Here is a 15,875-nt window from a genome sequence, read left to right on the forward strand (position 1 = left end):
CTTCATCATAAGATTACAGATATATTCCTCATAAACGAAAACAAGATTTCTCTTAGGACTGCTCTTCAAAGCCCTGCAGGCTCATTTTATTACTTATTTTTTACAACAGTCAAAAATTTCTAATGAACAGAAGCAAGCTGGTCCACAGCTTGAGAGCTTCACTTTGCTGATGCTCAAGATATACTCGGAAATATTTTTCACTCTTTTCCCGTTGTTCACGCAGCAGTGGTAATATACAAGTACATCTACATTCAGGCTTTCCAACAGATAACACAGTATGAATTATCTACTAGGTTCATCAATTGTAGTAGCAGTGTAATTTCATATTAGTAAACCTAAGAGATTCTCATCACTCTCATCTTACACTGCTCTGGAAAGTAACAAGCTATAGAAAAGGTAAAACAGTTATAGCCAGAGAAGAACGAAGCTCTTGTAGGTTATCAGGCAGCTGAGAGAGAAAAGACAACAGCTGAGTCATTCCTCCTCTGCAGCGAGGGATAAAAAGGTCAGAAAATGGAAAGATGAAGGATGAAGCAGCACAATGCAACACCTAGCAGATAAAAACAACTCCAATATAATGAACCCTCTTCCCCAGCATGGGTAGAACACCCTTCATATAATAATTTCAACATTCCTTCCTCTCACAAGCTTTTGAGACAGACAAGGAAATCACCATCTTCCCAGCCCTTCATGCTGGCCTCCAGCTTTTGAGTACTAAAATCTGCATGGGGTTTGGATTATCACAAGAGGTAACCAAACGCAAGTGACCTGGAACAGTTATTCTCTTTCCCCTTCACTCCGGGCTTATATTGCACGAAAAACCCTAGAGAAATAGTACTGATGCAGTAGCACACAGAACATTCTGAGTAAGGGGACTGACAAAGGGTTTATCTTTTTTTCCTTTAGAAGGATAATGCCTGGCCTACATTGTGTTTTCAGCATTCTGATCAGTTTCTGATACTAAAAAAAAAAAAAAAAAGTGGTTTTTTTGTAGCTTCACTTTATCACTTAATTGGCACACATTTCCTCATTAGACTTTATTCAATATATTTTAAATAACATCTCAGCTGCAACTGAAGAATGGCCTAGCTATGAAATTTATAAAGACAACCTGAATTCTTTCCACACCAGGTGTTACTTCAGGCCTCTATCAGCAAGCTAAAAATACTAGTTCTTACTTAAGATAACTTCAGCAGCCCACTCCCAATGATGAATACTCTTCATATACTAAAATTGTATTTTAAATGTTTGCTCTCTAAATTAAATTGGAAAAAAATCACACTGATTTTCTTTACAACAGGAGCAGAGAACAGAAGTTACTCCCAATAAGGCACGAATTCCTAGAACTCACAGAACTCACTCTTGTCCTTAAAGCTCAATTCTGTGAAAAGCATGCCTATACAAAGAAAACGTCAGTACTGCAATTTATCTGAGCTTCTTTCAAACTATCTCCTGAGATTAAACAAAAAAGGCAGGATGCAGTCATTTGACAATAACCAAATTTTAAGCAACCTGTATAATATGAATAAGTATGCAATTCCAATTGATAGGAAAAAAAAAAAAAAAAAAGTGAACTGCTTCCGAATCCTGACTGATTTCTCTTAAGCACCCATTAGACCGTTAAAAAAACTTTAATTTCTGCAAAACTGTAATAGATTTGCTCCTAGCCGTATCAGCTATACATTAAGAATAGAAGTATCTAAATTACAGTTTTTCGACTTGTTCAGTAAAGATCACAGAAGAAATCTATGCCAATCTGGATATATTCGTCTTTACTTCCCCAAGGGGGTATACTTATCTTAATTCATGTAAGTCAAACTATACAAAAGTGTATGTAAATACCTTTAGCATGGCTTCACAGTAAAAATTCAAAAGGAAGGGTTTATTAATATATAAGACCTAACTACCCTAAGTACTCAATAATTTTCTCTTGCTGAGAGAATTTTCAAGATCTAATTCTAGAAGACAAATATTGTGTTGTTCCAGGAGATGCGTGTGTATTGTACGTATGTCAGTTAAATCTTGGTTCAAGACTACCAGTTAAAAACGAGCACTTCCCAGCATAATAGTAGATCAATGTTATTATCAGGATCCATGCTTTTTTAACTGAAAGTAAGCTTTCTGGAACATTCCTAAATTATCAAGATGATTTATTTTCACTACGTATTTTTTATTGCAATGGGAGAAACAAATAAAAGATAGCTAAGGCTGTGATTGCATTTGCACCACTTTCTAAACTGTAACTTTTTTCTATTTGCACATTTTATGATTGTGTGGATACTTACTCCAAACTACGTATCTGATTTTGTCTTTTTTTTAAGCCAACCTCGAAAGTTCAGAAAGACTCACATGAAAACAAACAGTATTAACAAACCTCATTTTTTCAGAGAAAGTTTTCCGATGGGGAGAAATGCAGCGTTTCACTGTCCATTTTTCATGCACCATGTACCTTTAGATAACTTTTAACAGTGATTGTCAAACACATCTGGTAACAACCTGCTTCCTTCTTTTTTTTTCTTTTTTTTTTTTTTTTTTTAAAAGGAGAGCCATGATATTTTGAGTTTCTGATAATGTTTCTATGCTCGACAAACAACAGTCGTCGGTAAACATGGCCGAATCGATAACAGTTTCATTTTATGGATTTATTTATATTCCAGGTAGGTGACTGTGTACAATCCTTCTACACTTATTTTCTGTGAACACTAAGGCACGTTCCCCTACAGAATTCCCCACAATTAATCCTTGTAAAATATATACTATTCCTAGTCTACATACACGCTTTAGCCTCTTTTCCAAATAGAGTACCTAGCTGCAGCATTTTTTCCTCAAATCATATGAAAGTGATGAAAGCAGTTTAAAAAGAATCACTGCAGAAAACACTAAAATGAGCAGCTTTATTAATAACATTTATTTTAGAATAAAAGAAATAGTTAGAATAAGTGTAAATCACATTGGTTTTGACAATTCTCAGAAACCCCAAAGCTTTCCACAGAATTTTCTTATTCTCATACTGTGCAGAATATCAACCTAAGAAGTAATCATTAAGTGAAAGTGTTGTTTTGAGATTGGAGCCATATGCCTCAACAGTCCAAACTGAGTACCTGCTCCTTAATTCATCTAAGGGAAAGGAAAGCACATGTTTCAGTTAAAAAAGTGCGTTCTCCTTAAAACAGAACTTAATAAACTTCCTTTGTAAAGTCTAATGCAATACTTTTTTTTGAATAAAAAAAGTACAAAACAGCTGTACAAAAATTTTTTCCTATTTGAATGTTAGTCATTGCAACACTTACTATCCAAAGAAGCACCAGAAGGTATGAGTTGGAACTTTCCTTAACTAGACAGCCATCACTTCCAGGCTTCTGAAAACTGACCAGGCCTTCCAATGTGTATTTCTCAATGCTGTGTAAGGTTTCAGGTATCTCAGGTTCCCTCTGTATTAGGGTACGACATGCTGTCTTAACGGAAAACTGATGGTTGTTACTTACACACAAAGTACTTACAGAGACAGAAGTGATAATTATTTCTAACTCAGAAACTACTTAGGATACATCACAGAGGCAGGAGTTTAAGAAATAGCAGACATAACATTTTCTACAGAAGCCTTCCAACCCCCAATAAAAAAAGACAAAGATAACTGAAAACTTTAAAGAATAATTTTATTCTAAACAGTTTCAACACATGTATGCAATGGTTCCAAGAGACTCATCTTAAGCATTAAAAATAGGTGAGAAAAGCAAATCAGCTGTTCTTTTTGCTCCTTTTCTTCCTCAAGTAATTTTCTAGCTTTCCGTACCCTTTACCACTTCTTGTGACCAGAGGATATCTGTGTACGGTATACTACATCCCACGACCAAAGTCTCTCGACCTAGATCTCTTACCTTTGCTTATTTTGGATTACGAGCACGTTATGGTCTGAGTGCAATTTCTACAGTTGTAACGCTAACTAGGAACATCAAGCCAAGCAGGATGTAATGGTGGGGCTTGCTCATCAGCTGCAACCGCCGTATTGCCCCAAATACGGCCTAAACACTAAGACAGTCATTCAACATCCCCCTCCCGCGCACCATTTGTGCGCAGCTCTTTGAAGCACCCTCTGCGAAACGGAAGGGATGGCACCTCGTACCTTAACTCGGGGCCCCCACGTGGCCACAAAGAGACGGCACAATGATGGGGCATTGCCGGATTGAAGTGAGGAACACAGGAAGGGTGGAAGAGGGAAATGAAAGACCAAACACTAAGGAGCACTACGTGCAAAGACGCTCTGAGGCGACAAAAGCCTCCCAGGGACACCCCCGCCCCCCGCCCCGACAAAGCCAAGCCGGCGAGGGGCTCTGCCGCCCTACGCAGGGGCCTTGCTCGCTCGCCGGTCGCAGCGGGAGCCCGGCGGCGCCCCCCGCCCCCAACCAACCGCCGCATCCCGCCGCTTTCCCCCCCTCCCGCCTTCTCTCTCCGCCCAAAGCGGCGAGGGCAGTTACAGCCCCGCAGCCACCGCCACGTCCTAGTCCCCTCGTTACGGGGCAGGGGGGCGGGGAGGATTTTACCTGCCGCATGGTCGACTCAAGAGGAGGAGGAGGAGGAGGAGGAGGAGGAGGAGGAGGAAGAAAGGGGGATGCGCCAGGGCCGCGGCGGCGCCTCGTGCTCCGCTGCCTCGGAGCGGGACCGGGCACAGCCGCCCCCCCCTCCCCCGCAACGGCCGCCCCCAACGGCCCCCCGCGCCCGCGAGCGCAGCCCCCGGCCCCGCGGTGGGTCTCGCGGCCGCCACGTGACGAGGCGGCCGCGCCGCTGTGTCCCCCACACGCCGCTCCGCATCCCGCAGGAGGAGGTGTCCGTTACTACCGGCCGCCACCGGCTCCTTCTCCTCTTCAGCAACCCCTCCCCCCCGCCCCCCGCCGCCAGCCCGGGGCCGGCCGCCACCCTCACCGCAGCGCCGGCCGGTTGTGGGGGAGGGAATGTAAACAAATGGGGTTTTATAGCTACCTCACTCGAGTGCCGTGTGCATCTCCCTCTCCGCTCGGTACCAAACCGCCACGGCGCCTCCTCCTCCTCCTGCAGCTCCTGCCGCCGCCGATACGCTATTCACCAACCACGCTTACGCCAAACCCTGGAGCGCGCTCCACGCTCGCCCCCTACGCACCGTACGGATCAGGCTACACGGGCGCCCCCGCAGCCCGCTTCACCCAATGCGGAGCCATTTCCTCCCCTCCCCCCGCCTCCCCGGCTCCACCAGGGCCTACGAAAATGGCGTAGCACCCCCCCCAACCCCCCCCCCCCCCCGCAGCCGCTTGCGCTCATCACTCAAGCGATCGGGGCGGCGGCAGGCGGCGTGGCCGGGCCGGCGGGCCCGCACGGGGCGGGCGGCAAGGGGGGCGCAGGCCCGGGCCCCCGCTTTGGGCAGCCGCGGTGCCTGCGCCATCTGCGTGGAGGGAAGACGGTGCGGCAGGGTGGCCAACGGGGCCGGGGAGGCTCGGGCGGGGGGCGGCGGGACCCGCGGGCGGGGGGGGCGCGGTGCCGTTGGCGTAGCTATGGCGGCGACGAGAGGCATCAGGGTGCCTCTGCCCGAGAGCGGGGCAGTTTAACCCGGGGGCGGCGTGGTCCCGGCTGCAATTTTTTAAAGACTATACATTAATTTTTTTTTTCTGAACACCTGAGAACAGAGAGAAAGGTGTTTCGCGGATATAGTTTGGGTTTTCTAATACTCACTGATGCACCTGAGAGTGAGGTACGTATTATGCCTGAGAGAACTCCAGAGCGGCCTGTCAGGTTTACTCATGAAATAAAAGTACAACTTGTTTATCTAGGTGCTCAGTATAACTCCTCTTTGAGATGGAATCCTTAATCACAATATATTTGAGTACTAGATGAAGTGTTAACAGCTGTAGGACTCAAAAAAGGGAAAAATTAACACTTTATGTAAGAAACTGTAAGTTCACTAGAACAACGCTGAGGATTGATAGACGTTTTGGTTTATAACGTCAGGCCTACAATATTACAGGAATTCTTCACATCAAACACATTTAAAATACACTAGCTTGGTTTGTAATGGCTCTTTCTAGAAAGTATGCTCAACAATTGAAAGGTAATTCTTCACATTTCACAGGAAAAAAGTTATAAAATCTATGAGAAGTCTGCATGCAATTTTCATCATAGCTTCTCCAAAAAAATACCCAGTTTCCATACCAGACCTCAGGCTATAAGCAAACAAGCCCTTCCCCCTCCTTTTTTTTAAAAGGAAGTATGCATATTTTCTTTTAGAACCTCAAATGACTTAACAAACGTAATCCTCTCTAAACTTGCCCCTCTGTTAAACCATGGCTCACACCTGCACCACCCCACGCCCAGCCTGGCGGAGCCAGAGCCCAGTTTTATTCATGGTCCCATTTGAATGCAAACCTTATTCCACCATTATTCTACCCCTAACAGCCTCCCAAAATAATTAGGTGAATTTCTGCTTAGTGACATATCCCTAAAATACAGTAAGAGTTTAAAATACTAAAAACGTAGAGGATTAATAGTGTTAATTTAGAAACCAAAAGAATGTTGATATCCATAAAAAAAATATAAGCAGAAAACTGAAGTCACAGTGCAGAAGAAAACCAGAGTGCATTTTCCCAAATAAAATAACGTGCCTGTAAATATTTGTTATAATGCAAGTAATACCACAGATTCAGGCAGAGAAAGACACACAGAGCTATCACAATCAGTTCTCGATCTAAGACTCCATCAGCTTCGTGCCTTACACTACACCATTCTTTTGGTATGCAATGCTGAGTCTTCACTAAGCTTTTCCAGTTACTTCCCTTTTGGCCATCGGTTTCGTGTCTGACAGACCTTCCTAGCGACAGACTTTCTAATTTCAACATAACACCTTTTTCATTCCTTAGTATTTAGAAGAGGGAAAAAAAGTTATCATTTACCCCCTCAATTTTTCCAAGTATCTTCCCATATTAAACACTAGACTACAAATCATACTGGTCCAAAAATTTAACCACCACTGCTCAGTCCGAGTTTTAGGCATTCCTAAAACGATTATGAGGTGCTGTACGAGAAAGCTGCGCCGAAATCACACGCGTGTTGATTTGAATGATTTCTGGCTGAAAGCAAGTCCTTTATCTATCAGAACTTTTGTACAGCAAACACAATACAGATCTGATTCTGACGCGGTTCGCGGGACACCTATCACAATACCGACTGTTTATCACTAGGCTTGATTTGATTTCTGTTGTTGCTTGCTTTAGAAAGAAATCCACTGAACGCAAAGAATGTAAAATACATTTGTGTATCTTTTCCCTACATACATTAGAATTTATTATTAGAGTGCACAGTACATAACAGTAAAACACAGCTTAATGGGTTTGGTAGCGCTTCTTGTTAAAATGTAGATAAAGCAAAAATTACATAAAAAGCAAAATTAAGCACTCCAGTAAGAAAGAACATTTTAACTCATGAATTGAAATCAACACATTCAGTACCAAAAGGTCTATTAAAGTTTCAAGATTGATTTAGCACTCATTTTGTACCAGTTTTACTGCCTTTAGAGGACTTAAAGAAACATTTAGGGAAGTAGGTAAGGAAGCCTGTGTGAAGGCAATTTTGCCTTACTGTGAAGGTGGTGATATCACATAGCTACTTCCAGAGTTTCACCTGAAGAAGGTGTACCAATAAAGTATCTTTGTACTAGTGGCTTCTCTATGCTGGAGAGGTACTCCTCTTCAGCTGTCATATACTAACTCCAACATTATGTATTTTAAAGCCAGAAGGGACTATTGGTACAACTGATCTTGATTCCCATTTGTCACAGGACATTTCATTTCACTGTACTTGTACCGCGTCAGTAACTCGTGGAACCTTACCTTCCAAGAAGGTGGCGTTCATATACTACATGGTGGGGAATCCAAAACTTCTATCTCCTTACTTGTTAAGGAACAGGAGTTTCATTTGTATTTTGAGTTTGTCTGGCAATAGCTTTTTTGATTAAAGTGCTTGTTACAGCCTTTTATTGATATGTGCAAAAGCCTGCCTCAATCTAGAATCTTTTCCCTGTAGTTCTACGATGTCATATCTTGCAGTCAAGGTCACTGCTACGTAGTTTCAACCGTATATTTTAGTATAAGAACTGCCTGTACGTCAACACTTTAAAAAAAAAAAAAAAAAAAGAGTACGTTTACCCCATGTTTACAAACTAAGAACAAAAGCTATTAAATCAGGCATTACAATTACCAAAGCATGCAATTGAAAAGCATGCTTCCCTGCAAAGCACGTAAAACAACCTTCCATGTCCCGGGAAAACCTGTAGCCAGAAAACTTGTAGCCAGCCCTGACAGAGCGCTGGTATCTTGAGGCAACACAAACGGGTGTAACCGATCCAGATTAAGCTTTCAGCATTCAAGCATCAACTAGAATGACATGTTACTATGCTTTTAGAACAGAACTCTCTTTTTTCTCCTTTCATCTCACAAGGCTGTACTTGTTGAGTAGCACTGCCTGCAAGGTACGCTCATACACTGAGTCACAGGACGGCTATATATCCTAACAGGTAATGTGGAAGAGTTTGCAGTAAAATGCTGCAAAAGCAGAAGGCGGCCTCTACCCGGGTTCCTTCCTGGGATGGGGTGCTGTCTAGAGGCACATCTCCAGCTACAGTGCAGTGCGATGACCTTTTTCCCTTTCCAGTACCCGTGGACCTGATGCATTTGGTTAGCAGACTACAGTGTAAGTCCGCCAGCTGTGTCTGGCACAGAAGGTGATAAAGGAAAAGACAGGACACAGCGTTGTGCTACAAAGGTTTCTCCCTTTGTAACAATCTCGTGGCAGGTGAGGGATACAAGGTTGAGATACACACATGCTATTTTTATATATATATGTGTGTGTGTGAATTATACATATGTACATATGTATATACACATGCACAACCAGCTTACTGAGAAGCAAGTTTTTACTCCCTATCAAATTTAAAAAAGTAAAATTTAGACTTTGCTTCCTCTTACATCCAGTTATTAATTCTTTTCATTGGGGTTTATTTATATCCCGATACTGCATCTGACTGTAAGCAGAAGGAAGAATCTTGTGACTTCTTTGGGGAATTAGGAACAATAAGGTTGAAAAAGATTTTACCCAAGAGAAATTTACTTAGGAAGCTAGTAGTTGAAGGTGTTGACCCAGCTTCTGCTAAATAGCTGGGAGCAAAATGTTATAATTCGCTGCCAAATATCAAATTTTGTACCCCTAAAAGTACAAGTCTCTGGCAAATAGAACTTCTTTGGCTGAAGTGCCCAACTTCTTTTTCTTACTTTTGAAATACTGATGGTTCAAGAAAAAGCCAAGATGATAGCCCCCAAATGAACTTCCTTCTCTATTCAGAATCATTAGAACCCCTAAGTTTTGCCCCAGAGATTTCATCAGAAATGAGAGTGGTTCAATTGCCAGCTGACCTAGTTTTGTGTTTTTCACCTGTCACGTATGTTCTTCTAGCTTCTGTAGTAGCCTTTCATTCCTTCTGAGAAGCACAGTCAAAGTCAGATCTATTATTTCTTATTTAACAATGATCTGTAAGTATTAATCGACGTGCTAAAGAATTTCATGGGGATAACAAACGGCAGAATTAACCTTGGGGAGATGGAGCAACATGGCTACCTAGGCACAGTTCTTGTCAACACTCACCTGCCAAGCACCAAGATTTTAGCAATTTCCCCAGGAGTGAGCCAGCTTTACCACAAGAGGTTTCACTCAGAAATACGGCAACGAGAATACTTCACTGCTGAAGTGAAATATCAGGGAACCGTACAGAAGCCATCTTCCTTCCTCATTACATAATTTCCTAATCTGGATCTCAAAATATGCCCCATTGACCACCTCTCTCTCCGTCTTTGAGCTTACTGATGATGTACAATAGAAGCATATGCGGTTAATTTTACTGTACATATTTACTTCTACTTTCGATATCAAGTATAGTAGTTTGATATGTATTCATCCTCTCTGTGTCCTCTTATAAAACCAGAGGGTATCGAAGCCAGAAATCTGTGGTCCTGGCAGGGTCCTAAGTGAGAGTGCTTATGCATCAGGGTGATTTTAAGCATCACTACAAGCAAATAATGATTCTGCAATTAAAACTCCTGCTTAGAAAGAGACAGTGATTTGTTCTCAGGCATTGCACTGCCTCAGAACTATTTGGCTTGTTTGCAGTGACTGTAAAGGTCAGATTTAGTTACTCCAAGGAACTATATAAAAACAACACTTTCAGGAGAGGCTATACATGCTTTTCACACACTCCTGTTAAACTGGGTGATCTTGTTCTAGCCTTTCCTTAGCAAATTTGTTTACTAAGTTCTAATTGGTTTCAGCTGTATAAATTCCAATGATAATTCAAAGTAGATTTGGTTGGCTTTGCACCAATAAAAAGTATTGGTTGAAAGCTTTTTACTCATAAGATAGGACAAAAAACGAAAATGCATCCTTTTTTTTTTTTTTTTTTTTAAAAAAAACGAACAGTTCTTACCTCTCCTCTCCTACAAAAACATACACATACACCCCTGTAAAAATATACATGCATGGAGGCCTTGAAGCAAAATTACTGATGTCAATCCCACTTCATAATTTTAAATACGGTACTAGTTTAAATATTAACAGGAAATGAATTTAAATAGAAGTCAGGGTTTTTTTGATTATACCAAAAGACGACACATATTTTAAAGACCTTTCTTTCAGAAGTTTTTGAGTTAGAATCTTTGAGAGAAAAGGTTAGCTTTTTTTTTTTTTTTTTTTTAAAACACAAGCTGACATTTTCAGTGGAAAAACCTGAAATCTTTTTCATTAGCTCTAAACTTAACATTACATAAACATCAAAGGGCAGAAGCAAAAGGATGTAATGCTGCAGCAAGAGCTGATGTATTTGTCCCACACAAAGCTTTTTTTCTGCATTATGGAAAGAAGCCAACATGAATTGTAGACTTTTAGTTAATTTTGGAAAGCTAGCAATTACTAGTACAGATTATCCCCAGGAAAATCCTTTCTGGGCTAACCTTATTTTATGAAATGACTCTGTTGGATTTGTTATTCTTTATTTTAAATAAAATTTGCCAGTCCTACTGTCTAACGAAGCCAAAGTTCCTTTCAGTGAACCTGAGACACACAACATTTGCTGGTAGCAGGGCTGCGACAAGATTCAAAACGGAAGATACGAGAAAGTAAGGACAGTGTGTCAGAGCCTGCTTCCTCTCCTGTGGGTTTGGCTTTGTTTATTTGTTTTCTCCCCTCCTTCCTGCCTGTTGAAAATGCCTGTTTATTTGTGGTATCTTTCTGTATGCAAAAACACCAGTTATAGCAAATATCTCTGTACCAAAGGATATGACCTAGACTACATTCTGTATTGTTAAGATCTGTTACGTGTGCAGTTTATCCCGCTCTGCCACGCCATTTCCTCTTGAGCCTTTCACTGTTGTAACAAGAAGTAAGCAGCACTTACGTTTTGGATTAATTAACAAATCTTACAGGTTTATGAGATTTTGGGGAGACAACATAGTAAAAAGGGCATAACGGGAGGGAAGGGCCAGACAGCTGCTTGCTTCAGCACATGGCTGAGCACAAAGAACCTACGGTCACATCCGCAGAAGAGCTCTGTATCAATAAATAGAGGGTATTATCTGCTGAAGCCATACAGGGTTCAAAACATTAAACAAAGCTGTGTTAGCTGGCTGGGTGGGGTAAACCGAAAATTACACTAAAGGCTTACACTTATGAAAACAAACTGGACTGATTCCAAAATTGACCCACCTTGCTGAAGAGGAAATATTGACTTTAATGTAATCTCTTTACATGCTCAGGAACTTGTTTTACACCCTCTTCTCAAAGAGAATGGAAAATTTTAATGATAGTCCCTTACATTTAACATTTTCCTGCCAAATGATCTGAAAGAATCAATGGGCAGAATAAAGTAAGAAAATGAAGGTCAGTATCTTTAATGTCAGTCCCTGCAAAATTTTAACCACTAATTTGATGATATGCAGTCTTAATATATAACCTAGACCTAAGCTGAGTAATAGACACACAGCTCTTCTAAAGCTGGATTCTACTAGGCAGCTGGGGTTAACTTCTCCATTTCTTCTACCTCTGTTATACATGGAAGTGGAAATGACAAACTCATGCAGTTCCTCTGTTAGCGGTTGGCGGCCTCAGGACGCCAAGGTGACCTTAAGCTACTGGCTACCTGTTTTGAATACCTCAGTAGGGACTGACTGTCTGTAACATTTTAACAGTGGAAAGGGGAGTCAGTATCAGTTATTGTGGACTTGCTTCAGTAACTTACGCTTGAATCAATGGGAGAGGATGATTGCACAGCCTCATCCCTTCTTTACCACATATCCCGAAAGCCTCAAAGGGACTTCTGCAAAGAACAGAAGACAAGAACATGCTCTGACAGGGATAGCAAACACCATAGATATTGTTTGCAGAAATAAAAAAAATAAAGCAAAGTATTAAAAGGTATTTTTGGTTGTTTGGTTTTTGTTTTGTTGTTGTTTATTTTTTTTTTTAAAGTGAACTGTACCAGTCGCAAAATCTGAAACCAACAGAAAGACTCTCAAACTCAACATCACTGATAACTGGCCGACAGCTTAGGGAGTTCAGGATTCATCCCCTGAGGGAATTAGTTTTAAGCTTAGCTATGTTTATCCTTCCATGGCTGATAATTATATAGATTTTTCAGATTTTATTTTCTCCTGAGAGTTTTACATGTGAGGAAGAACACATTTTTTGCATGGGACGGTGGGATGGATCAAAATGACTGTATCTTCTTTTCTTTCTCTCTCTTTTTTTTTTTTGTGAACACCATTTGTATTGCACGGCAAAACAGCACAGAAAGAGCATTCATCTCAAAAGTCAGTGGTTCTCCTGAGGGCAAAAGACAGAGTCAGACTTCCATGCTGACATAACCTGATCGGCAGTTGTTCAGAGCGCCGAGCGCGATGGAAGTAATAAGTCTTTAAGAACTTGGCAGAGGCAAATGAAATTGCCCCAAGCCATCTTTGCCTGCTCATCTCATCCAAAGCAGTGCTGAACCACAGAACTCTCAGCCCTGGTATCCCACAGCTTTCTGTCTTGCTACATCATGTGTTTAGAGCTTTGGCTGAAACCACCAAGGAGCTCGCAAGCAAGTATGGGATATAGTGCCATCTAAATGAAGACAACACGTAACTCATCGCGCTCTCTCCCCCTTCCTTGGAAAATCTGCTTTCCCAAAGTCTGACAGATATATTGAAAATAACCTGGCCACGGAAATCATTTAGCGATGACCGACTCTGTGTAAAGTAGTAGTCGGCATTTTCAAGACTCTCAGCAGCAGAAGCCCATCTTCTTGTAGCCAGAAGGACCGAAATCTACGGTCTCGTTTGTGCAGAGACACCAAAGAGCAATAGCCAGGCATGCCAGTCTCCACTCGTAGGAGACTAGTTCAGCGTTTCTGTTCTTACTGGGGGCGGCTTTGCCAAATCCATTTCTGACTGTACTTGAGGTAAGATTACAGCGTATACTTCAACAGGGTCTAACCTGTGAGGCTGCTGGAAAACATGTGCCAATGTAAATAGTAACTTTTCCACTCTATAGCCAGAGCATATTACATCTATGTTTGATAACCTGTGTTGGGGTGGGGCATGTGGGTGGATGAAATTGGATTTTTTTTTTTTTTAAATGGTCTATTACACCATAGTTATCTTAGTGCAATAGAAGAGTAGAAGCGATTGACAGCAGTCTCCAGGGTCGTGTGTGTGGGTTTAGTTTTGCTTTTCCAAAAAAACGGTCTAACTATGCCTGAAGAAAAATATGCACTGGTTGTCTGTGCCAGTGGCAAGATAACGCAAGACAGGGACAGTCACGTTCTCAACAGACCACTGCCTTGGAAGCTAGAGGTCCAAACACAGCCAGTCTGGGTGATGCTCTAAAGCAGATTTCCCCCTCTAGAGTAGTTGCCCCTCCAGTTCCTCCCATTGCTATTATCAGTGCAGCTGTAGAAAAGTCTTGTAATTATTAGGATTTTATCACATGGTCATTTAAGCTTTTTTGAGAAGAAACAGTTCTTAAAACACTTAAAACTGCTGCTGATGGTTTCTCTGCAACAGCATTTGCCAAGGTGGAATTTTAACTGAACAGCGACAGAACAGAAGAATCAGTAAGAAAAACAAATCTGTTGCTAATAAGGGCTCAAATGTAAAAACACTGTTATCCATCTATCTTCACTACCCACTCACTGCTTTCACTGTACGTCTTTGAAGTTAGGGATGTCGGTATGACTGACTGTCACTACGTATCGTCTCAGAAAACCATGCCCCGGTGACGTAGAGGACACAGCATATATATGCAAACATATATACACACATATATACATATACACATACATACACACACATATATATAATCTGTCTCTGGGATACTGATGAAGAATAATCTTCCCAGAATTAAGTTTTAAAACGGTTCTCCTTCAGGACCATACAGGAAGAGGCAACTTCCGTACTGTTTTTCGTAGTTTTCGTATTCGATGCTTATATAGGGACACACGCTGTAATTGTCTCTTACTGTGTCACTGAAGTTAATGCCTAATAAAAATAGCTTCTCCTTCATGGACTTCATTTGTTTTAAGCCCGACATTATTTTCAGGGGGTTAAAGCTTAGCAATAATATTTATATAGTCTTAAAACTCTCTTCTGTTTTTGGACAAAAGGAAGCTAACAACACAAGTTCAGAGAGGAGACAAAAATGTTTTCCTTTAGTCTTTGTCATAGTCTAGCAGAACAAAAAAAGACATCAGAAACTTCCACAAAAAAAAAAAAAAGCTGACTGCTAGAGCTTTTTTAGAGAAGTTATTTCTATATTGGCTTACGCCTTTAAAAGAGAGCAGAAAAAATACTGACAACAGAAGCAACATTTCCAAGTGGTACACCATTTTGAGATACTTACAGCAACACTACTTTACTGAGATGTGTTAGCTAAGGCTTAACACAATTCAATTTGAATTTGCTACAAAGCATCCACAAGCTACAAGGGTGGGAATGATTACTGAAGTACTTAAAAACCAATCAAGTGCTACATAAGTGAGCCGATCATCTTTTTTACTGAAACACTCAAAACATATATATTGGCTTTGATACAAAGAAGCTTTTTATCTGACAACTGTCTAAGCTGTTAGAAAAATTTAAGCTGATGTTCAACAGGGAACACTAAGTCCTGTTCAGACAATGGGATAGGAGGCTTTCCTCCCTCCACCCCTCATTGTGCTTGTGGTTGATAAAGTTCCAAGAGAACGTGGAAAAATGATTATTTGGTTTCCACTATCCTAAAGCAGTCATTTCCAGTAAGCACCTAGTAAACCTAAAAGAAGCCCGCTTGGTTTAGTTTTTCCCTGAAAATGACAACAAAACAAATTTATAAACATGTACGGTACTTACCTCTCATCAGGTTCCAATTCAAGTGTTTAAAACATATTCCTAGCTTTAGACAGGCAAGTATTTACCTTAACTCGGATGCTTAGTAGCCCCTTTCAAATCAATGGGAATGCAAATGTGCTAAGAGTGAGGCACATGCTTCAGGATCTTGCTGAATCATGTCCTTTGCATGTCACAATCATTACTGAAAAATGCGGTCGTGACCATATGCCAAATTAGGAGAAGAGCATTCATTATGGAAGGTACAGCTTGGCAGGCTGTGCAATGTGCAAGGGATGTTTTCTGCCCTGAGAGTACCAAACTCTTAGATCTTTTTCCACATTCTGCCATTTCTGGAGAAGCCCCACGGGCTAAAATAAAAGCCAGATGTTCTGAAAGCCAGGTCATTTACTTTAGACACACTGCATACACAGTTTTCTTTTCTTTTCTTTTTTTTTTTTGGGGGGGGGG

The 15,875-nt window shown here is 41.3% G+C and overlaps 1 protein-coding gene across 7 annotated transcripts in view; it reads right to left on the reverse strand.

The window, feature by feature from the left end:
• The window catches only part of SLC39A10 (solute carrier family 39 member 10), a 55,659-nt gene extending 40,114 nt beyond the window's left edge, over nucleotides 1-15,545 (reverse strand). For 3 of the 7 annotated variants that reach the window (XM_068948278.1, XM_068948280.1, XM_068948274.1), the window contains exon 1: nucleotides 4,542-4,705. In XM_068948278.1, coding sequence (XP_068804379.1) covers nucleotides 4,542-4,550 — 9 coding nt within the window. In that variant the 5' untranslated portion in view covers nucleotides 4,551-4,705. Of the gene's footprint in view, nucleotides 1-4,541; nucleotides 4,706-4,977; nucleotides 5,208-15,428 lie in introns of those variants that run through there. The other 4 variants (XM_068948279.1, XM_068948275.1, XM_068948276.1 and 1 more) reach the window with 3 other exon arrangements.
• Nucleotides 15,546-15,875: the final 330 nt, after the last annotated feature.

This window comes from Struthio camelus, chromosome 6 (genome assembly GCF_040807025.1).
Source record: "Struthio camelus isolate bStrCam1 chromosome 6, bStrCam1.hap1, whole genome shotgun sequence".
NCBI lineage: Eukaryota > Metazoa > Chordata > Aves > Struthioniformes > Struthionidae > Struthio > Struthio camelus.